The sequence below is a fragment of the Cricetulus griseus genome, chromosome 7 (genome assembly GCF_003668045.3).
Source record: "Cricetulus griseus strain 17A/GY chromosome 7, alternate assembly CriGri-PICRH-1.0, whole genome shotgun sequence".
Classification (NCBI taxonomy): Eukaryota; Metazoa; Chordata; class Mammalia; order Rodentia; family Cricetidae; genus Cricetulus; species Cricetulus griseus.
In genome coordinates this window covers 27,845,493-27,869,923 of record NC_048600.1, presented here as the reverse complement: position 1 = coordinate 27,869,923, position 24,431 = coordinate 27,845,493, and the positions used below count along the sequence as shown (strand labels likewise).

Sequence of the window (24,431 nt, the reverse complement as noted above, 5' to 3'; positions counted from 1 at the left end):
TTTTCGGGTTACTTATGTAGACTATCATATCATCTGCAAATAGTGAGAGTTTGACTTCTTCCTTTCAATTTGTATTCCCTTGATCTCCTTTTGTTGTCTTATTGCTCTAGCTAGAACTTCAAGGACAATATTGAAGAGGTATGGAGAGAGTGGACAGCCTTGTCTTGTCCCTGATTTTAGAGGGATTGCATTGAGTTTCTCTCCATTTAATTTGATGTTGGCTGTCGGCTTGCTGTATATTGCTTTTATTATGTTGAGGTATTGCATGTACTCTTAACCATAACCCAATCAACCTGTCTCCTTGATAACCGTAGTCCAGAAACTGCTCAAAAGCACCTTCTATGGAAGATGGTCAGAAAGTACCAAGAACTAACAATCAGACACAAAAGGAATGCTGTCCAATCAATAGATGGGAATATCCAAAGTGCCCTTCATGTACATGAAAACTGGAACACGGTTATAGACATTAAAAAAACCTGACAGCCTGTCTGTCCAACATGCTAAAAGAAAACTATTATTCCACATTGTCAATACAATAAGAAGCCACTAGTCTCCATGACTGTTAATGTGTAAAATGTGGCTAGTGTTAACTAAGAAACTGAATTTTTACTTTTACTTAATTTTAAATTAAATCTAAACACCTCTATGTGGCTAGTCTCAGTCTCTATGAATGACATCAGACACCCGCCAACCACACTCCTTGGAACTATACCCCTGAGAACCCTTGATAAATGGGTCCCTGTGGCAGACAAACAACGATGTGAGTACAGCAAGGGCAGCAGAAGCTGACCAAAAGGAAGAGTGGCATGAAGAGAAGAGCTCTTTCATCCACTGCCTCGGAACAGGCTGATAGAGATGGGTAAGGGATGCAGAGATAAAGGCTCCAATTTCACCCTAGCATCTGCAGTGTTCCCAGCCTCCTTCCTGCCTTGTAGATAATGTTGTCGGTCTGAAGTGCCTTCTCTAACCCACAACACAATATCCTAGCCATCCTGAAGGATCACAGAACACACATATTCACTACTCATCAAGACCTCCTCTATTGTATGAATCAGACATAAGTTCTCATCCCTTGAGCACACTTGTATTTTTACCTTCTAAGAGAACAATATTTGAGAGTATATGCTAGCATGTCTGCTCTTTCTCTTTCCATCACACTGGCCAGCTCACCCTGATCCTAAGGAGCAGACAATCTCACTGATACCTTTATAAAGAACTCCTGCTGGTAGGATCATCCTCACCTTGCTTCCTGTCTACTCCACAATGGCTCTTCAGTTAGCACTCGACCACCTCAATAAATCTCTTACTTTTTTCAAGTACAAATTCTTATCTTTCCCCCTAAACAAAATCCTTTGGTGTGCATATTTCCCACAGTCTCTGCACATAATCCAGACAGGCTTTGGAGAATGGTCCTCCTGAGTGCCAGGCTCCCTTCATTTATACTCCAGATCATAGCTCCCTCTTTCACCAGGACATTACTCAACTGTTCCCTCTCCTATCACATCCTCTCCTCCTGCTCCTCCCTTCCTCTTAGGTCTCTGGTTCAAGTCCTGACAGTTTAGGCTTCCTAAACTCAGCTGATGAAATGCCTCCTTGAGATCCAACTGTTAGGCATCTTCTCATTAGCTAATCAATGGGGGAGGGCCCAGTCCATGGTAGGTGGGGCCATCCCTGAGCCGCTGGTCCTGGGTTCTCTAAGAAAGCAGGCTGAGCAAGTCATGAGGAGCAAGCTAGCAAGCAGCACCCCTCCATGGCCTCTGCATTAGCTCCTGCCTCCAGGTTCCTGCCCTGCTTGAGTTCCTGTCCTGACTTCCTTTGGTGATGAACAGCAATGCTGAAATGTAAGCTAAACAAACCGTTCCTCCCCAACTTGCTCTTTGGTGATGGTATTTCACTGCAGCAACAGAAACCCTGACTAAGACACCAGCTTTCCCAGCGGCCTTGCCTCTTAAAAGCCCATCATAGCCCTTTCTCCCACACTTCAAATGTAACTTGCAACCATCATTTCCCATCACCACACCACCAGCTTTCAAACCCTAAGCATTAGGGAGAGAAACATACTTGAATTTTAAGATAATTTTCATACAAAGAAGGTGAAATTGAAAGTAGAAAGAAGAGTTATAATAGAAAACTTCAAACAACAAAGATACCAGTCCACTACCCCTGTCATTTTGAGAATAATGAATTTGATGTAACAAACATTAAGAGAACACTTAGTCCACAACACAAACAGAGGACCCATCTATAAGCTATGCATCTATAAAATGTTAGAGGACAAAAGTAAGCTACATCAGAGAAGTTTATAACGGGAACACTCCATGTGACAGACTCTAACTCACCTTGTCAGAGCAGTTGACTTTTGCACCATTCTGCAGCAGAAGATGCACTATGTCGGCATGGCCTCTGCCTGCTGCCCAAATGATGGGGTAGACACTGTACTGCTGGGATACACAGGCACACAGAGGATGGAGAAAGAAGAGAGTCTTTTAGATGGACGTTTACAACACAAACTCACCAAGCAAGTATCAGCAGAATTGACACCAAGGCATGTTTTGTTTTATTTTGTTTTGTTTTTTGTTTTTTTGCTTTCTGAGTTAAAAGTTTTATTCATTCAACATCTCACATTACAAATATTTAAAAATTATATGCATACTGGTATAAAAAGTCATTTGCAAACTATTTAATAACATTAATTTTCCACTAGCACTTCAACAAATGAACTCTTTTAAAAAAGGAACTGTTATATAACTTAAGAGTAGAACATACAAAAAGAGGAACTTAACGTGAAGATGACTTTAATAAAAAAATGAATTACCCTTATTTAAAATGCTAGAATAAATACTACAACCTCCCCATACACAATAAAAACTATATGGAAATTCAGCCAAGTAGTACAATTAACTGACGCACTTAAATAATGCTTCCTTCTGATAATATGAGCAATCACTGGGAAATCAGGGATTAGTAAAAACTAGACACCGACTTGCTAAAAGTTTCACTTCCAAAAAAAGTAACAAAAATCTGATGAAATTATAAAAACTAATTATACTTTAAATTTTAACCAAGTCATGTTTTAATCAAGTTAGAGACCATTCTCCATTTTAAAAACACAAATATTCATAATGCATAATTGAAACTAAGATGTGTTAAGCCTTAAATAAACATGTTATCAACACATTCGTTTTTGCAGAGTTAACACATTTATTGTGATTAGCCAATAGGCAAGATTAATAAGCAGAATAAGAAGTAAAAAGCATGTACAGAAATGTATAGAATGTACAGAAAATGGTATGGCTTCTTGGTAAACATCTTTTCAAGAAAGTCAGAAAAAAACGCACCCACGGTAAGATAACCAAGGAACTCACAACTTCCTTTTGAAATGCTACACAATGACAGTTAACTTTTGAGTTCAAAGACTTGCTTTTTCATTGGAAAAACTGAGAAAGGACAATGTATAAAATTTTCATTGGGCCTTAGAATGGCATTCTATATTATACTCAGTATGATCTAAAAAATACCCACTATGAAATATAAAAAGTCTGCAGCATTCTGTAAGAAAACTCACCATTTACATTACAAATTTACTTTTTTGTTAATGCTTACCAAACCGGTGACATTTGGGTTGGCACCATGAGAAAGAAGCAACTGGACAACATCAGTCCTGCCTTTGTAGCACGCCCACATGAGAGCTGTCCATCCCCCCTAAAGACAAAAGGGTGTGTGAAACTATCATCACCAAGCAAGGAATATTTTTAACCTGGTCCTCTATGCACAGCTCTGTGACCGCACTGTTTAATCAAGACAATAGTCTTGAATCCTGAAGCTCCTCAGAAATATACAACAGAACATGAACTGAATAAAACCTGCTGCATCTATGGTGACCACTGCAAAGTTTGTGTAGTAAACATCACAAACTGAACTAGGGACACTCTTGCTTCTAAGAATCACAGAGGGCCTAGAAGGGGGCAGGGTCCAAACTAAGTATAGTAATATCTTCCTAGATCTGTGAAAGTAGGATGCTAGAAGTAAAGCTTTGTGTGGCACAATACACTACGAAGAGAAAGACAGACAGCTGCAGTGTCTTTTAAACTTAAACCACATGTATTTCATTAACCCCCATCAGTTAAGTGATGTGTGCTGTATATGCCAAGGCAAATCACTTCCTTCCTTGCTTGCTTGTACTCTTAAAAGGTTAAATGTCTTACAGAGTAAGAAATGATCCCTTTTCTCATTTTTATGCCTTACCCAGATCCTGATCAAATAAGAGGTACATGACAACTATGAGCCACATCCTATGAGAACTGTAGTGTTCACACACAGACAGCAGCCTGGACAGATCACACACACACACACACACACACACACACACACACACTCCAGAGACTATAACTTATCCAGAACATTTTAAACTATCTGACATACATCTTAAAGTCTGATCCAAATGAAGTAAGTTTTTTAAGTACTAACGTATGACCTAGAAAACTTTTCATTCTTCAATAAAGCTGGCGATGACTATTCTAAACAGGAGACACTATAACACCAGCATTTAAAACACTCAATCACTCCAACATTCAGCCCTAAGTTGTAAAACAAAAAGACCCTATCTTAAAAGGAAAGCGCAGACAAGTTTCCTGCGTCTCCATCACTGTTTGTTAGTGACTTTAAAGCACAGACAAGGTTTCCTGCATCTCCATCTCTGTCAGTGACTTTCAGCTAACTGATGCTGCTCCACAGAAAATGTACGTACCATGTCACGGTGCTCCAGATTGGCCCCACTCTTAAGCAGCTCCTCCACGATGTGAATGTGACCCTCTTTAGATGCAGATATAAGTGCTGTCCAGTTGTCCTTCAAAGTATTCAAAATGGCACAGTTTCAAAGTGAGGGATACGCTTGAATTTACATGCCAAATGACCATCCAAACTGACATGACGTGAGTCATGCTAAGCCTCCGTGGAACAACACGGAAGCTGTCTTTAAGACTTTACCTGGCTATATCAGGACTGTCACTGGCCTGTGTCAGGACTGTCACCTGCCAGTGTCAGGACTAATAGCACAGAGAGCAGTGTCACAGGTGCTAGTTGAGGCCTCTCCCTGAACTTCTCATTGTTGTAGAAAGGAGAGAACCTGGCCATCGAAACTTCAAGGGCGATCCTGCAGCTAGCAACTGTTATTCAAATTAAAGAGCCTGCAACCCAGTGTGTGGACACATGTATACAGTATTAAAGTACAGCAGCTGCAAGTGGGGAGGCTAGAAATATTGTGACAAAGAACTGTTCTGTCTTGTTTTGTAAATAAAGAGTAAATAAACTTTTATTTAGGACAGTGGTTCTCAACATATGGGTCACAATCCCTTTGACAAACCTCTATCTCCAAAAATATTTACATTATGATTCATAACAGTAGCAAAATTACAGATATGAAATAGCAACAAAAATAATTTTATGGCTAGGGGTCACCACAATGTGAGGAACTATATTAAAGGGTCACATAGCATTAGGAAGGTTGAGAACCACTGCTTTAGGGAGTAAATTAATTCAAATGATCACACCAAGAGTAGGGGCACATGCTTTTAATCCCAGCCCTGGAGAGGCAGAGTAAGGTCTACATAGTGACTCTGTCTTAAAAACAAAAAATTCAAATGGTCACTAAAGCAGAAGAATGCAGCTGTGTGATCCTGAAAGTAACTGTAAGAACACTGGGAAACAGGATGTGATTTGTACTTCAGAGGCAGCATCAGAATGGGCCATTATCAAAAATAACACCATCTATAAGTTACAATTACAGAGTCACTTAACAGGATAGTTCATATACAGAAATACTTGATTCTATGACAGGAGCTTCAGGAGTGCCAGGTACACAGGGAAAAATAAAAAGGACATGAAATACTTTGTTGTAAGCAAAAAATTCTCTCCTGATCAAAACAACAAAAATGATGTAGCACATTAGACAAAGGTGAGATATATGTCAGAGCACTTTAAAAATATTTGTTTGTTTGTTTGTTTGTTTATAGACGTGTTGTTGTGACTAGCCTGGAATTCTCTGTGTAGACCAGGCTGGCCTGGAACTCAGAGACCCGCCTGCATCTGGCTCCTGCATCTGAGTGCTGGGATTGGGATTAAAGGTATAAACTACCACATCAGTCCTCAAAGTACAATTTTTAATCACCATTCTTTAATCACTTTTATGAACAAACTGAAGCAGGACTAATGAGTAGATTTTTATGCCTACCAGATCTTCCAGGTTGCAGTTGGCTCCATTTTTAATCAGTTCTTTCACTATTTCCACATTGCCCTGTTCAGCAGCTATCATCAGGGGAGTCTGGCCGCACTGGAGAACAAACAGGACAGCGAGCTTAGCAACATAGTGTGCTCTCACGCCAACACTGACAAGCACCGCACTCACCTTTTCACATAGGTGTGCAGAGCCCCCATGTGTTTCCTGTATTTCTGTAATTTATCAACAGCTTCGAGCCTACAGACTCAGTTTACTGATGATCTAAAAGTCATAAACTAGTTAGGGGATATAGCTCAGTGATGGGCACTTTCCTCAAATGTACAAGACCCTGAATTCACTCTCCAGAAAAATAAATGAGTATCAAAGCTACTAGAAATGTGACTTTCTGGGGATGAAGAGATGGCTCAGCCATTATGAGTACTGACTGCTCTTCCAGAGGACTCAGATTCAATTCCCAGCACCCACATGGCAGTTTACAATTGTCTGCAACTCCAGTTCCAGGGACCCATGGCAAAACACCGATGCACATAAAATAAAAAAATAAGTAAACTAAAAGAAAAATGTATTTTTCTCCTATAATATTAATAATCTGTTTTAGACACACTATGAGTTCATTCAGAATTAGCAAACAAATGCTACTATAAGGATAATGTAAGTAAAGAGTTAAACATGGGCTGGACAGATGGCTCAGAAGTTAAGAGTACTGGTTGCTCTTCCAGAGGTCCTGAGTTCAATTCCCTGCAACCACATGGTGGCTCACAACCATCTATAATGAGATCTGATGTCCTCTTCTGGCCTGCAGGGATACATATAAGCAGAACCTGTATACATAATAATAAATAAATATATATAAACAAGAGTAAAACATAACTACTGGTTTAAACAAAGTAAACACTGGCATTCTTATAATGAGAGACATTAAATTATACATGATTGACACATTGCTCATTAGAGATTGAGGTATCGTGTATAAACATATTTTCCAAGTGGAAAAGTCTATCATTTGAATATTAAATTTGATCATCAACAGTTCTAAAAAGCAATGTGCAATGTGACCTCACAGAAAACTGGCAGCATGCACTAGACCTGCACAGGTTCAAGACAGATGGGGGTCACAGAACTAAGAGAGCAAAGTAGACAGAGTTCTCACCTCTAACTAAGAAGACATCTACAATTGATACCAGAAGGCAAAGGGAAAACTAATTTTATTCGATGGCGTGTCACTGGATCTACTGACAACTCCAGGCAAGTCCCATACCCAAGTGGCCAACACAAAGTTAGCTCAATGGTATTTTGTGGACTTTTTGTCCAGTCTCAATACTCCCTACCACCAAACCCTCCTCCACCCCAAAGAAAGGTGACCTTGCTCTTTCCAAGATGGAACTAGCCATAAACTGAGACTTATCTAGTTTATCAACAAAACAAAAGAGGCAAAAAGCCCAATTCATTGATTGTAGTCAATTATATGCTAAACACACACACACACTAAGATGAAGGAGCTAAAATACTCTAAAGACAAGAAAGAAGAGAAAAATCTAACAACTTTGTAAAACTCTAGATTATTCTTAGTCTTGTTGAACACAGGGCCTCCTCACTCATACCAGGGAAGCATTCTACCAAACAGCTATACCTCCAAGTCCAAAAGTTTAAAATAATAATAATGATGATTTTTATTTGCTTTTGGGGGGAGGGTATGAGTATATAGCCTAACTGGTCTGAAACTTACTATGTAAACCAGGCTGTCCTTGCACTCACAAAGATCTGCCTGCCTCTGACTCCTGAGTGTTGGGATTAAAGGAGTACACCACCATATCCTGTTCCAAGATTAACTTTTATAGGAAGAGATGTCTCAGTGGATGAAGGAACTTGCCACCAAGCCTGACAACCTCATTCTATCCCCAAGACCCACATGATAGTAGAGAAGCAACTCCGAAAGTTGGTTCTCCCCTGACCTACACACACAAAAAAAGTTTAATAAAAATAAAAAATAAAAAGTATCAACTGGCCGGGCGTTGGTGGCGCACGCCTTTAATCCCAGCACTCGGGCGGCAGAGGCAGGTGGATCTCTGTGAGTTCCAGACCAGCCTGGTCTACAAGAGCTAGTTCCAGAACAGCCTCCAAAGCCATAGAGAAACCCTGTCTCGAAAAAAAAAAAAAAAATAGTATCAACTGTAGGGCTATGGATACACCTCAGCAGTAGTGCTCTTCCCCAGCATGTGTGAGGGCAATAGCTTGATCCCTAGCATTGAAAAAAGGAAAAAAGAGGCTGGTGAGGTGGCTTGGTAATTAAGAGCACCAGTGGCTCTTACAAAGGACCTGGGTTCAATTCCCAACACCCACCTGGTGGCTCACAACTATCTGTTAACTCCAGTGCCCTCTTCTGACCTCTGCATGCTAGGTAAAATACCTATACATTTAAAATAATAAAATAATCTAAAAATTAAGATTTATTAAGATAAACACATACTTTGACAGATAAAAATTTTATTATTCTCTAAAATGTCACATCAAATAGTTTTCAAACATCACAATATATCTGATGATATAAAAGCAATTTCACAGAAATGTTTAAGGTATCTAAGGTAAGTTTACTAATTAGTTACTAAACAGTAACATAGCGTATACCCTCTAAGACATACAGCATCTAACATCCCAGGGTGAGATGAACAACTCAGGAAGATTTGAGATTTCACTGAAAAGACAAGTAGTCTGGTTAGTCTATTTGAAGGGAGAGGGGGTCTTAGACTATGAAGCTTCCTAGTCCAACCCCCCTGAATACTTAGTATTCTGCCAGGGGGAAGTCAACAAGCCTACATTCAATACTCTCAGCACTCAGGAGGCAGAGGCAGGCGGATCTCTGTGAGTTCTAGACCAGTCTGGTCTACAAGAGCTAGTTCCAGGACAGGCTCCAAAGCCACAGAGAAACCCTGTCTCGAAAAAAAAACTAAAAATTTTCAGAGCACAGAATCAGAAACACTTCAACATGAAATTGCATGAAGAACCCATGCTCGGAAGCAGAGACCCACCTACCCCCACCGTCATCCTTAGCACAGAGCCTTGTGTGAGAGCAGTCTACACATGCGTGAAGAACTCACTCTCAGCACCTTGTACAAGAGCAGTGCACACCTGTGTGAGGAACTCACTCTCAGTCTCACCTCATTTCTCTCATCCACATCTTTGCACTTCTCCAGAAGAGCTTTCAGGGCAGGAATGTTTTCTTCTTCCACATAATTGATCACACTCTGTGATATCAGAACCGACATTTTCACAGGAATCTACAACCGACTTTATTTCACCTTTAAAAAACAAGTCAGAAAAACGTACCTCTCTGGTTAGAAATAAACAAAGTTGTTATTACCCTTAAATGTGTTCAGACAAACCGCCAATGGTAAAAATATAAACTTCCCACACCTCAACTGTCAGAAAGCTGACAAGATGTCGTTTCCCAGACTCGAAGCACATATCAAACTCAATTCATCCAAAACCCAAGCCAGATGCTACCAAGTTTCATCATCACTGCGCCAAGCACAAGGGAGCGGTGTTCCACTGTGCCTATTGCTGACCCCATCTCGGTTTGCATCAGCTCCAGCTCCATCCTTCCAGAGCCCAGGCCTTAGAAATGCCTGTGACTTAGCCCTCCTTCTTACATGATATTGAATCTAACATATAACCAATCTAAAATAGCAAGTCCTTCTAGCTCTATCTGCAAGATGTAATTCATATCTATTGTTACTGCCTCCATCACTACCAGCCTACAAGTCACCCTGAGTTATCTCACAGCTTCCTAACTGGTTTCCCTGCTTCCACTCAGCCTCCCTTTATAGACAGCCTCCTCTCTGTCTATGAAGCATCCACAGTGAGCTTCTAAATGAGCTAGCAGAGACTACAGAAGTGTGGGTACTGACAGAAAAGGGGATGTTGGTCCAAGAGTACAAAGTTTTAGTTGGACCAAGGCAAAGGGTTCTGTAGTTTGTATCTATGATTTATCAACAGCATATCATGTTTTTCAAAGTAGCCAAGTGAGCTGATTATATAAAATGTTCTCACCACAAAGAAATTTTAAGGATGTGAGATGATGAACAAGTTAATTAGCCTGAGTTGGTCATTCCACAATATATGCACATGGAAACATAAGTATATGCAGTTTGTATTTATCAATCAAAAATAAAGAACCTTGGGCATGAATGCATCATAAGCGTTGGGAGGGCTTACAGCACAGATCCCTGCCCTCCTCTCAGAGCCTCTGACCAGCATGCAGGTGACCGAACTGAGTTGGACTGAATCCTTTTGCTTCTTGGAGGACAGAAAAATCAAATGTTTCCATGTCAGCAGAGTAAGTGGTGTGGCCTCTCACCTACTTAACACCTATGACCATATATGGTCCTACAACTCCCCCTCAGTCCCTTCACCACATGATCATGCCCCATCCCACCCAGGCACCTGTGCTCAGCTTGCTGCTACATTTCTCTTAGTCAGACATGCCCATAACTGGTCCCTCATTCTTGCTGGCCATGCTATGAGAAAATGTAGCCTACCACAGGATGTATGAAAGGAATAACTTCGGCTGCCCCACAGTAACCCCCAATTCCCACCCCTTGACTACTTCCCTGCTCCCCGACAGTTTCCACCAAAAGAAAAGCACCCCATTTGTTCAGGGTGCACCACCACAACTAGGGTGTAAGTTGGGAAAAGTAGAAACTTGGAGGTGTCTAGAGGAAGTGGAGGGGGTGGGGTGAGTATGATCAAGATACATTGTATGCATACATTAAACTGTCAAGTAAGTATATTCTAAAATTGCTTTAAGTATCGAGGGACATCTAAATGTAAAACCATCAGTCCCCACTTTGCCCACTCTACAGATGCTAACTCGAAACTAACCTAAGTGTAACCCTAAGCACAAAACTGCTGCAAGAAAGCACACTGTTTCTGTAACCTCTAATTAAGGAAACTGAACAGTACATAAAAAGGAGAAATCTGATAGATCAGGGATCATCAAAATTTTAAAAAGAAATACAAAAGACTTTACCTCTGCTAGGAGAATTAAATTGCTCCTTCCGATCTACTCAGGAACAGATAACGTGTTTCTTTGTTTGGTTATTTAGGTTTTTTGTTTGTTTCTAGTCTTGAAACAAGCTCTTAATACATATTTTAAGTTAGCCTCAAACTAGATCCTCCTGTGTCTGCTTCCCAATGATGAGATTACAGACAGGTGTGGCAGCCTGACAGACTGAGTCCCACAGGCTCACAGACTGTCTGGGATAACTGTTTCACCACCCGCCTCACTCATGTTGAATTTAGAAGATGGCATGAGAACTTTCTGAGCTAATGTGACTTAAGTGAGTTGATGCTATGAGAAACTGAGACCCCTGGGGTCCTTGGGATAAAGTTCAAGTTTTACATGCAGGAAGGAAGTCTACTTTGGGGACTAAATGGCAGAGATTACTATTGTGCTGTATAAGTCCAGGTAAATATGTTCTGTAACAAAAACTACCTGGACGGGACAGAAACGCATTAGGGGTTGCTAGGGGACAAGACAAAAGGTGAGACACTGCAGAGGAATGCAAGAAAATTGGAGAGTTGATGGATAGTCTCTGCTTCAATTGTGCTGGGGTTACATAATCACACCGACCTGTCAAAATTCAAAACCATACCCCAAAAAGGATACATTCTATAACATGGAAATTAATTATATCAATATGCCCTACTTTAAACAAGTTATTTGATCCAATAATTTCACACCTAGGAAGCAATTCTAAAACCAGGAAAAAACATAGATAAAGATTTTAAATATCATATAACTTTATTCACAAGAACAAAAATCAGAGGAGGATGAGCACTTACTGTTCTCACAGAGGATCTGGGCTCCGTTCCCAGTTCAAGTTCTCTTACAACTCTAGCTCCAGGGAAGCCTGCCTCCAAGGGCACCTGCATGCAAATGATATACACAAATTCAGGCAAACACCCAAGCACACACATTTTAAACCTAGGGGTATACAAACTGTGACAAATTCACACAGGGGATCAATAAGTTTCCAAACCTGTATAGACTGGAAAAAGCTTATGCTATATGAAGGGAGTGGGGCTAAGAACTACACATTTGGCATCTTAACTATTTACAATATGTATATTTTATAGCACTGTTCAGTGCTACACTAAGACACAGTATCACACTCTTGCATGGTCCTCCTAGCTCCAGCCTCACATCTATCCCTCAAACCTCTCCTCCTCCTCCTCCATAGGTTCATCTCCTACCACTCTCTACGTCACTTTATTCAGGCCATCTTGTGTTTCTGTACAAACAGCTGATGCAGAGCACCCAAGCCACTAATTATAAAACAGCCCTCACCCCCGAAACACACACCCACACACACTACTATCACTGTTCCATTACTCAGCTTTATTCCGGACAGCACTGAGCATGACTCAACGTGTACACTATTTACTTACTTAGCCTGCTTACCCTACCCCAGCAAAGAACTCTGGAAGAATAAGGACTTCGTTCGCTGCTCAGTTTCTAACAGTTGGAGAAGTGCCTGGCATACGGTAGAACCAACCCAATCTTGGTAGAAGCATGAATTTGCCCATGCTCATCGACATGGGGTGCCAGTGTACTTGCTTAAACTCCCAGCAAGCCAAAACACACCCTGCATGCTTTGCAGCTACAGCTTCAAAGTCCACAATGGTTTAGCCCTGTATCTTGTCAAGTTTACGTCTGTCTTCAGAACCTATTACAGACCTACAGCAAGCAGAATCTCATGAGGAATTGTCAAGCTGAGTAACACACAGGTACATAAAGGATGTCTCTTCTGCAAGAGGGGGGAGTGTCTTTGTCCACAGACAGGCCCCCTGTCACCCTTGACAGCATGTTCCCTACCATTAGTCACGGGTGGACTGTTTAAACAATCTGTACATATCATGCTCAGAAGATAAGCTGGGCCAGTCCAGAATGGGAATTAAAACTGTGCCTGTCACTGTGGGTGATGTGGAAGCTCGCAGTCATCAGAGAAGGAGAACTACCGACATCAACAGAGAAGGCTCCTTCCTAAGGGAGCCAGTGTAGCCCCTGAGAAACAGATCACGAAGCTACAGTGTCCTGGCCTCTCCTCACCCCAGTAAGTGTCCTTTTCCTAAGGTTTCTGCTCAAGCCTTCTAAACATTCAGGAATTCAGTGACAAAACCAAAAAACAACCCTGACATTCTTCAGTAAAAGCTAGAAGAGGGGATGATAGGCTGAAGCAGGATCACAGAAAAATTAATTTAGCAGAGTATGTATACACAACCCAGAACAGGCAAAAACAAGAACCAGAACTCTAGGCACGAGTTAGGGACCGAAACAGAAGCCTACAGGAACAGGGTCAGGCAGTAAAAATGGAAAAGAAATGGAAGACATTAAGTTCAACAAAATAAAATTCCCAATATTTGAATTTCTGGTTGAACAAAATATCCAGAGATATTCTAGATGGAAAAAAATAATAGCAAACCATGTGACTTGGAAAGAAAAATAGGTAGCAATGTTAGTATTGCCCTGAATACCAACAAAAGAGCACCCATGCTTGCTACTAGATGGAGAAGGAAAAGGGAGAGGGGAGAGTAGAAGAGGGGAAAGTATAGAAAGAAAGACAGCAGGTATTTCTTTACATGTATCTGCCCCCTTCTCAGAACCCAGCCTGGGTATTGAGTGGGTTGTGGAGTGCTCTAGCCACTATGAATATCTAAGGGTCCTTAAACAGCTGGGTTAGAGCCTGATGTGGTGGTACAAGCACAAGCCTTCAACCCCTGCCCCCGGGAGGCAGGGGCAAGCTGATCTCTGTCAGGTCCAAGCAGAACAGGGCCATGTATTAAGAGCCTATCAGCAGGGTGGAGGTAGCACACACCTTTAGTCCCACCATTCAGGAGGCAGAGGCAGGCAGATCTCTGTGAGTTCCAGGCCAGCCTGATCTACAGATTGAGTTCCAGGCCAGCCAAAGCTACACAGAGAAACCCTGTCTCATAAACCAAAATAACAACAACAAAAAGACCCTATAGAAAGGGAGAAAGAAAGGAAGGAAAGAAGGAAGGAAGGAAGGAAGGAAGGAAGGAAGGAAGGAAGGAAGGAAGGAAGGAAGGAGAAATTCTAGAAATGAGAGCCCAATGAGAAGTTTGAAAACCACTCTCAGACTGTCTAGAAGAATCCTCAAGTCAATGGTGCCCGTCAATTATTTGCAAAGCATGTCAATACTGCATACTGTACCCTTACCCAGAGAGTGCCATTTTGGCAAAATGTGGTGGAGCTCAGAAACAGATTTTCAACAAGGTCCCCAAAATGAGTCCGATAAAGTAGCTTGTCCTTGTAAAGCTTGAGAACAAAGAACACACCTTGAAACATCACTTTTCAATCTTGCATCTGCACCTAACCTCACTTAAAAAAATAAATAAAAATAAAATGTGTGAATCCTTCCTTTTAAAGAAGACATCTTGTTTTTCGTGGTGTCAAAACATGAGCAGGGATTAACCTATCAGACTCACCTCCAGGAGGTTTGCCCTCAGCCACACCCCACACCAAAGAAACCTCTAAAAAGCAGAGAACGCTGCAAGCACCTCTAAGGAACCAAGAGCGTCATTATTAATAAGTTATTAATAAGAAAATGTCCTAAACCGGCTAAAACCCTTAAAAAGGGGGGTAGACAAGCTGAAAAAAAAAATACAAATTCCTACACTGCTGGCTGACAAAGCAAACATGGACGCGTCCTAACCAAGGGCTTGCCGAGGTCTTTTGCAAGGGGTTTAAAAGCCTGCCCAGGACAATGGGGCCGTGGGATCCGCCATGAAAGCCCAGAAAACAACAACACCTCCTCCCTGGAGAGCAAAGAAACGGGACGGCCAGCCTCAGCGGCACCTGCGGAGGGGACACAGCAGGTGATGGGTATGACAGCCACGAAAACAGCCTGGGCCTGGAGTCCCCGCCAGTGCCCACCCGGGAACGCCGCACCGGAGCGCCCCGCCCGACCGCACCGAGCTCGCCCTCCCGGGCCCGATGCGCCGCACCGGCCTTCGGTCACCCGCCCTGTCCCCGGTGCCTGCCACAGAATCGGCCGCCCGCTCGCTCGCCTCGAACCCTCCGCTACCCTCCCTCACCCGGCCTCGCCGCCTCAGCACTGACCGTGTCACAGCCTGACCGGGGACGGCGCCCTGGGCTGGGCAGAACCGGCTCGCCGCGCCGCAGACCTTGTCAGAGGACACGACGCCGAGAGCGCGCAGCTGCGAGCGCCTTGCCCGTACCACGCCCGGCGGCCATTTTCCGGAGACTCAGGAACTGACAGGTCACGTGTCCTGTGGTGGGCGGGGCTTCTGTGGTCCCGCCTCCCGGGGCGGCGTAGGTGGAGCGGCGGGTGCCTAAGAGACCTGCTTTTCCCCGCCTCTGTTTAAAAGGGATGGAGGGGGAAAATTTTTTTTAAAATAAAAAAATAAAAGGGATGGAGACTTGCTTGTTTGGTTGGTTTGGGTTTAGATGTCCTGTTTTGTTTAAGACAGAGTCAAGAAGTCTGGTCAGGGTCTGGAACTCAATACGTATCCAAGGATGACCTTAAGTTCCCGGAGAATCCTGCGTCCACCTCCCAACCCACCTGTGCCAACACACCCAGCTAAATGCGTGTATTTTTCACAAGTGCCCCAAGCAATATTTTTCCCTGTCATTCACTTTTATGGAAATCAACTTATAACCCGTCCCTGATATTATAAGCAATCATTCAGAGAAATAAATAAACCACAACTTTGGAAGTCATTGCCCAGTCTTGCAAACGAAGGTAGCTCAGTTCCTCCTAAGGGCCCGGAGCCAGATGTCTGCCTTTCTGTGCCATTATTCCAAGAGTGCTTCTTTGCTTCTGCACCTCCCTGCAGCTCCCTGAAGCCCCCACCCCACACATACCTCTGCAAGGTCACCAAATGCCATGAACGATCCCTGTCTGCCTCTGCCGGACACCATTAGCAAGCCATTCCTGGCAATGTCCCTTTCATAGGGCCGCATGACACCAATTTCCTAGTCTTCTTCCCACACATGGGACTCCTTCCTAGGTTCCACCTGCCTTAATTAGTTCCCACCTCCTGAATTCTACCCACTGTCTGTCTCTTTCCACTCCCCACCCAATTATTTATAGCTACTGTCAGGGGCCCTGGCTCCCTCCAGGTCCTCCAGGAAGCTGGAAGTTAACTCACACACCACACATATTGTCTAACCAGCCCATTGCCTGACTGTACTGTGTTCATCGTTAATATCTATTTAATAGCTTTGGAAGCTCCCCCACTGGACTGCCCATTCTCCCAACTCCTCTCCCCTCCCCATACCTTCTCCTCTCCCCTCCCCACCCCTCAGAACACTAAGCATCCCTCCATTAAATTCTTCAGTAGGCTTCCTCTTCTATGGACCCGGTTCCCCATGGCTCTTGTAGGTAAGGCTCTTGGAAGACTTTCCCCCACAGACCTTACCCCTATTCTGTCTGCCTTTCCCTTAAACCCTGCCACCCCAACTCAAAGGCTGGCCTGTATTGTCTGTAATATAGGTCAACCTGAGCTTGGTAGCACACCTTTGCTCCCAGCACTCAGGAGGCAGAGACAGGAGGATCTCTGTGAGTTAGAGGCTGGCCTGATCTGCATGGTGAGACCCTGTCTCAAAAGAAGCAAAGGGTGGAAGAGAAAAAAAGATGAGGGAAAGGAGGGGTGGGTTGTTATCAGCTGCTGGGTGAGAGGAGTTACTGAAAAAAATCTCACAAAGAGAAATAAATGATGAGAGAAACATTGTTCCTGTGGCCTTGGGGGATACCCCAGGGAATCACATATGTGAGTAAGGGTTCCTGGAGGACAAAGACCCTAGTCTTCCATTCTGTTTCTCATTCTAGCTTCCCAGACCATCCTCCAAGTAACTGAAATCCCAGCTGAGGAGTGTGTAGATAAATGTGACAGCCCCACAAGCAGGAAACTGGCTTTAGACAGGGCAGGCTCATTCCTAACTACATCAAGCTCTGCCTCCAGGGGGAAACCAGAATGGTAGCAAGCCCAACCCACTGTCTGCCTTCAGAGACTCTGGAACACAGCACTAAAAGAGGTAGGCAGAAGAGCAAAGTGCTGGGTCCCCAACTCAGGGGCATCCAGGCCCTGTGGTACCACACTGGGAATTCTCGGTGAAGACATGGCAAAGTAGGTGTCAGCCTCAGACACAAGCCCTGCTCTTGGAACTTACTGTCCCTCCTCTCATCAAAACCAAATCCCTGGAAACAGACAGTGAGCAAACCATTCTTCCCTGGGGCTACTCTGGGAAGTCCTGGGGTTAGGGAAGCTTAAAATGCCCCGGAGGGGGGGGGGGGGGCAGACCAGGCTAAGTGAGGAGAGGCAAGGGAGGCTGAGAATACACTCCAACATTCATGGAACCAGCCCCTCCCTGGACAGGCAGGTCTTAATTTGAGTGGGGGCTGGGGCAGGAAACCTCTTAGATTTTTTTAAAATATGAAAACAGGCATTTCTTCAATAAAATGAGATTTTAATGACTTAAAAATGACTAGATAACATCAGATTAGGGCAGTCCTGGGTGAAGCAGGGTTACTCCACAAGCTTCTATCCACCACCTCCTGCCTCACAAAGAGAAATATCCCATTTTGACGAGTATTCACCAGCCCTGCCATATGCTGCTGGTTCCTTCACCAGCATGGATGCTCACACCCGATCTTGCAGTGGAACTACTGCAGAACTAAGACTCTCCCTCTGTTTTGTCTTGAAGGCATGCCCCTTCCAGTGTTCTTTAATCTTTCTCTGGTTCATGTACCCTGCCTAGACCTTTCTGGAATCACTCAACACCCCAAGACTCTGAATCATGGACTTTGAGATTTGGCTTACCTCCTTGTCATGTGTTTTTATGTAGAAGGAAAAACAGGCATTATCTTTCCACTCCTGGCCATTCTTTCCCTCAAAGCTGTAATTTAATTGCCCTTAGATCCTTTCTTTTTCCATAGCATCAGCACACTAACCTGATGACTTCAGCAGTCCAGTTTTTCTTCGTGGCTTCAATTTCATTGTCTAGCATATTTTCCACAGAAATCTCAACAAGCTTTGCATACCAGGTTGGTCTGATATTGTTCTTTCTTAGCTGATAGCTCATTCTTGTAATTCTGAAACTTAGAGGGGACTGGGGCAGGAGGATTGCTGTCAGTTCAAGGGCAGCCTTAGCTATAGTGTTGCTCTTCTACAATTATAAAGATGTGTGCAGCTGGAGAAATAGCTCAGCAATTCAGAGCACCTACACTGGTGGTGCCTATAAATTCCAGTTCCAGGGGATATGACTTCCTCCCTTTCCTGGTACCCACACCCACTGCCCCCTCCCCCAGTAGAGTTAAAATACATATATAATATTTTTAAAGTAAATAAAAAGAATATGTGCTCATTACAAAGAATTTGAAAAATACATAAAAATCTTAAGTGTCATCTTCCCTTCTATCACTGATTGGAATTATCTGGCTTCTTAATCAGAGATGAGAAGCATAAACGTAATTGACCAACTCTAGACAGCGTTGAGGAGAAGAGCAGTGTCACTGGCTGTGACAGTTAATATTAACTGTCAGTAGGACCTAGAACCATCCAGACAAATCTCTGAGGATGTCTGTGAGGAAGTTTCTAGATTGGGTTAAATGAGCTGGTAAGCTCCACCCTGGTCGTGGGTAGTGCATTCACAGGCTGGAGTCCCATAAGGTGACCTGAACACAAGCATCACTGGCTCCCTGCTTCCCAGCTGCTGATGGAGATAGCCAGCAGCTTCAAGCCCATACTTCCCTGTACCCTCTGACAGCAAGCTGAAATAAACCCGACACAGTAAGAAAAGTAACTAGTACAGGGATGCACTGGGGATGCTTGCCTTGATGAATGATGGACAGCTGTCGACTAAGTCACTTTTGTGTCACTGTGATATCTGACACAAACCATGTAAGACAAGATGGATTTATTTTGACTCACAGATTTGAAAGGCTCTGTGGGAATATGGTCTCTTAGTTTAGGCCATCATGATACTGTGAGTTGCTTATCTACCTCTGGGGAGGTGGGTCTCTAGGTAGCTAAGAGCCCCAGATTTCAGGGAGAGATCTGTCTGGGGTGGGTGAGGTCAAGGATGGTACGTGTGCAACCAGGGAAATAATCATGACATTTAATCCTAGCAACAGGAGAATGTGCAAGCTTCCAGAGTGATCACATGGATTGGGGTCTGCTTTTAGATGCGCTGAGTTAGAGGTACCTGTGTTCCAGGTAGCGATATTGAGCAGGTATATACCCACTGGGTAACTGAGAGGGAGATAGGCTGAGCAAGACAGAAAAAGGAGTGTGTGTGTGTGTGTGTGTGTGTGTGTGTGTGTGTGTGTGTGTGTGTGTGTTTGCAGGAAGGGAATGATGGCGGAGCCCAGACTATGAGAGAGGCATAGGGAACAGGAGCTGAAGATAGAACAACTATCCAGAGATACCTCAGGAACCTAGAAAGAATATCAAGGTGTGAACATGCTTAATTATAAGCATCAAGCAAGATTGGAAATCAGCAAAGTTCTTCAACAAAAAGCGCCCAAATAAGCCTTGTAATAGGGGCTTGAGTGTTAGGAGATGGCAAAAGAGCAGAGGCACTGTGCTAACCAACAAAAAGCCTGAGGGCCATAAGATAGGTTTCTGTTGCTTGTTAGCTATCTTGTTCCCTCCCAAGCCCTCCAGGAGGGAAGCCTGACTCTAAGGTCATGTGAATTAACATCTTCGTGAAGCTAATGACTCAGGCATTACTGAATTCAACTTTCCACAGCCTCTGGGGTGCTGTGAAGCTCACTTGCCCAACAATGGCCATAAATAGGCAGCAATTAAGTTCAAATTGTAAACCTTGCTTATATAGCAACTCCCATATTCATGCTGTAAGAAAGGTGCACGTCCATTTACTATGATGAGAGAAAAAAAAAAAAAAGAATGGTGGGTGGACAGAGCTGGAGTTAAGAGTGCCTGTGTGTAAATCATAATGGATCCCAACACCCATATCATATAACAAACACCCACATTTTAACAAGCTAGGTGTCCTGCTATGGCCTATAACCTCAGCTCTAGGCAGGGGGTGGGGTTGAGTGGAGTGATAGGGTGGAAGGTGGAACAGGAAGATCACTAAAGCTTGCTGGCTTCCAACCCAGCCAAGAAAACAGAAGCCCAAGATTCAGGGAGAGATCATGCCTCAAAGGAAAAATAGAGTGATAGAGAACAATACTCAACATTCTTGTGTGGAATTCACTTGTACACACACGTGCACACACAGGTTCACACACACACACACACACACACACACACACACACACACACTATTTGAAGAAAAGCGATGGCAACCAAGGATAACATCCTCTTCTGGAATGCACTTGTGTGTACTCTTACATGCACATACACACACACACACACCTTTGAAGAAAGAGATAGCAGCCATGGGTAGCATCCCGGGACCTCAGCCTGTCTGCCTTTGTCTTGCTCAGCCTTCAAGTCCTGCTCCCTGATGGCCTAAGATGTCCCATTTTGCTGTGGAGGTTGTGACGAAGACTCAAGCATAAAACACAGCATCCCTAAACAATAAGAGGGATGCAGAGTAAGAGTTGATAAGAACAAAGAAGAGTGCAGTATTTAATGACTTTAAAAACTGAAGCTGATACTTGGTTCCACCAACAAGCAGCTGGAACTAGCACAACCTACAGTTAGGGTTCACTAAACCTAGGAAGGCTGGGAAGTAAACAACATTGTTTTTAAAATTCACATTGTGAATGAAAAGCCTACCCCGCTCACACTGACACTGTTAACTTCTGAGTGGGGAGAGAGACAGGTGGTAGGTCACTTTTTGTTTCTATGACAAATATAACCCACCAAAAGTAATTTGAGGAAGGCTTATTATAGCTTACAGTTTGAGAGTACTGTCTATCACAGAAGGGAGGCGGGGCATAACTGGTCACACTGTCTCTACAATTAGGGGGCAGACAGGAGATAAACACTGAGCCCAGCTTACTTTCCAGGATGCCAGCCCATGACATGTTGCTGCCCACATCAGAGTGGGTGTTCCTCACAGACATAACCAGAGGTATACCTCTTGGTGATTTTAAATCCAGTCAGGCTGACAAAGATTAAACATCACAGGTAGGCATGCAGGCCTTGTGTGCAATATTCTTCTTATGAAAAGTGAGGCTGGAGTGCAGAGCCGTGGGACACTGGCCTAGCAAGTACAAGGCCCTGCAGTCCATCCCTAGCCCTCAAGAAAAATAGGACTCTGCTGTGGTAAAAGCAGGAACATCTGTTCAATTCGGGTCTGTTCTGTACCTACAGGCTTGAGCTTCTTTTAAACAATTAAAGGCTAAACAATTTCCCCACTATTCCTGTTCCTAACTGGGGGAAAAGTTACTGTTAAATAGGTCAGCAAATTGCAGGCAGAATAAACTGTCTCAACTCCTGCTGTCCTAGTCTACCATGATTAACACACTGGAGAATCCTTGACCTAGCTTTTTTTTTTTTTTTTTCTCCAGCCAGGCACTAATCCCAGCATCCCAGTGCAGCAAAGAGGAGCTCCTGGAAGTAGACATACTCCTCAGGCTCTACCTCCTTCCACCACTGCACAGGCACTTTGTGCTGGGGGTGGAGGTGGGACTCTAAGGCTTTGCTCACCATAGCTCATCCAAGGCAAGGGAAGCAATCCTTTCTCCTTCACCTGACTTCTCCTTTACCTGGTACTTGGACAGAGATTCTGTATACAAACTACTTGTACTCTTAGTCTAACTTAAGCAGTCCTTGAAGGCACGGCCATACATCCTTTGGAAGGTAACTAAAGGGGGGAGGGGTGACGGGTGACAACACACTGCTATTTTCAAGTGTTCCACAGAGGATTTCTTTGAATGGTCAACCCAGCATCTCAAATTAACAATAAAAGTTAGTGTAACTGGACTGGAGAGATGATGGCTCAGCAATTAAGAGCAAAGACTGTTCATTCTTCAAGGAGATCTAAGTCTGACTCCCAGCCCCCACGTGGCAGCTCACTACCATCTGGAACTGTAGTCATGGATCCAAAGCTGCCTTCTAGCCTCTGTGGCACCAGGTACTCATGTGGTGCAGACCATACATAGTAAATGATTTTTTAAAAATAAAAGTTAATATATTTCCCCCACAGTTCTTCACAGTGGAATCAAGAAAATGCCTCAAGAACACACTGAAGAAAACACCAATGAGTTTATGCTGCAGAGGATTGGAGAAATGGGAACACTCCTCCACTACTGGTGGGAGTGCAAACCTGTACAGCTACTTTGGAAATCATTATGGTTGTTCCTCAGGAAAATAGGAATCAGTCTACCACAAGATCCAGCAATTCCACTCTTTGGCATATACCCAAAAGATGCACATTCATACAACAAGGACATCTGTTGTATGTAGTATGTTGTATGTAGTGTTGTTCATAGCAGCACTATTTGTAATAGCCAGAACCTGGAAGCAACCTAGATGCCCCTCAACTGAAGAATGGATAGAGAAAATGTGGTACATTTACACAATGGAGTACTACTCAGCAGGAAAAAAAAAATGGATTCTTGAAATTCGAAGGCAAATGGATGGAACTAGAAGAAACCATCCTGAGTGAAGTAACCCTGTCACAAAGACAAACATGGTATATACTCACTCATATATGGATTTTAGACCTAGAGCAAAGAAGTAGCAGCCTACAATCCACACTGCTTCTCTAGGAAACAAGGAGGACCTTAAGAAAGACATACATGGTCCCCCAGAGAAGGGGAAAGGGACAAGATCTCCTAAGCTAATTAGAAGCATGGGGGGGGGGAGTTAGAAGAAAGAGAAGGGGAGAAGAGGAGGAGAGAGGAAGACATGAGGGAGCAGGAAGATCTAGTCAGGGTAAGAATAGAGGAGAGCAATAGAGGGAGCCATTACAGGTTTAAAGAGAATTCTGGCACTAGGGAAATGTCCTGAGATCTACAAGGTTGACCCCAACTAATAATCTAAGCAATAGTCGAGAGGCTACCTTAAATGCCCTTCTTTGAAATGAGATTGATGACTACTTTTATGCCATCCTAGAGCCTTCATCCAGAAGCTGATGGAAGCAGAAACAGACACCCACAGCTAAATACTGAGCTGAACTCTGGAATCCAGTTGCAGAGAGAGAGGAGTGATGAGCAAAGGGATCAAGAATAGGATGGAGAAACCCACAGAAACAGCTGACCTGAACAAGGGGGAGCTCATGGACCCCAGACTGAAAGCTGGGAAACCAGCATAGGACTAGTCTAGACCCCCTGATCGTGGGTGTCAGTTTGGAGGTCTGGGCAATCTATGGGGCCACTGGTAGTGGATCAGTATTTATCGCTAGTACACAAATGGACTTTGGGAGCCCATTCCACACAAGATACTCTCCCATCCTAGACACACAGGGGAGGGTCTAGGCCTGCTCCAAATGATATGACAGACTTCGAAGATGCCCCATGGAAGACCTCACCCTCCCTGGTGAGCAGAAAGGGGATGAGATAGGGGACCAGTGTGGGGCAGGGGAGGAGAGGAGGGAGAGGGAACTGGGATTGATATGTAAAAGAAGCTTGTTTCTAACTTAAATTTTTAAAAGGGGGGGGGAAGAACTCACTGAGGGTCCTACAGGTTACTGTTATAGAGAAATTGCATATCCAGTAAGAACTCAGAACAGCTTCTCAGAAGCAAAAGCTGAGTCAGGACACACATGAGAGGCAACCATGGTGCCCTAAAGTCTGCTTTTCCTTCCAAACTAGGAAAACTGAAGCCTTTTGTAATGATTAGTCTGTTGCAGGCTAATAGATCTTCATAACAACTTTGAGTGGTTTCAGTTACCGTCCGAAGTACATATGATAGTGTTTTCTAACAGTTGAGGGCCAGTGAAATGGCTAAGAGGGAAAGCCTTAAGACCCAAGGTCAATAGCCACGACCCACATAAAGGAAGAGAGAACAGACTCCATATTGTCCTCTGGCCATCCAAGCAAAATGGCACATGTGCGTTCCCACACATGATAATAAAAACTTCACTGAAATAATGTTTAAGTAATTGAAGAATCAGTGACAAAAAGCATTTGCTCACAGGATTGTTCTCTGGGTTCATCTACCCATAGATCTGAAATAAGCCAACACATACATAGGTTCTTTTAAACTACCATTTAATCAGTTTTAAAGACACACA

General features: G+C 43.5%; 1 protein-coding gene across 1 annotated transcript in view; it reads right to left on the bottom strand.

Moving 5' to 3' along the window:
• Kidins220 (kinase D interacting substrate 220) overlaps positions 1-15,533 on the bottom strand; it is an 86,635-nt gene extending 71,102 nt beyond the window's left edge. Inside the window, exons 1-7 of the mRNA XM_035447342.1 lie at positions 15,375-15,533; positions 12,077-12,160; positions 9,391-9,531; positions 6,230-6,328; positions 4,748-4,846; positions 3,604-3,702; positions 2,340-2,441 (exon numbers count right to left, since the gene is read on the bottom strand). Of these exons, the coding sequence (XP_035303233.1) occupies positions 2,340-2,441; positions 3,604-3,702; positions 4,748-4,846; positions 6,230-6,328; positions 9,391-9,498 (507 nt within the window). The 5' untranslated portion in view covers positions 9,499-9,531; positions 12,077-12,160; positions 15,375-15,533. The remainder of the gene's footprint in view (positions 1-2,339; positions 2,442-3,603; positions 3,703-4,747; positions 4,847-6,229; positions 6,329-9,390; positions 9,532-12,076; positions 12,161-15,374) is intronic.
• Positions 15,534-24,431: the final 8,898 nt, after the last annotated feature.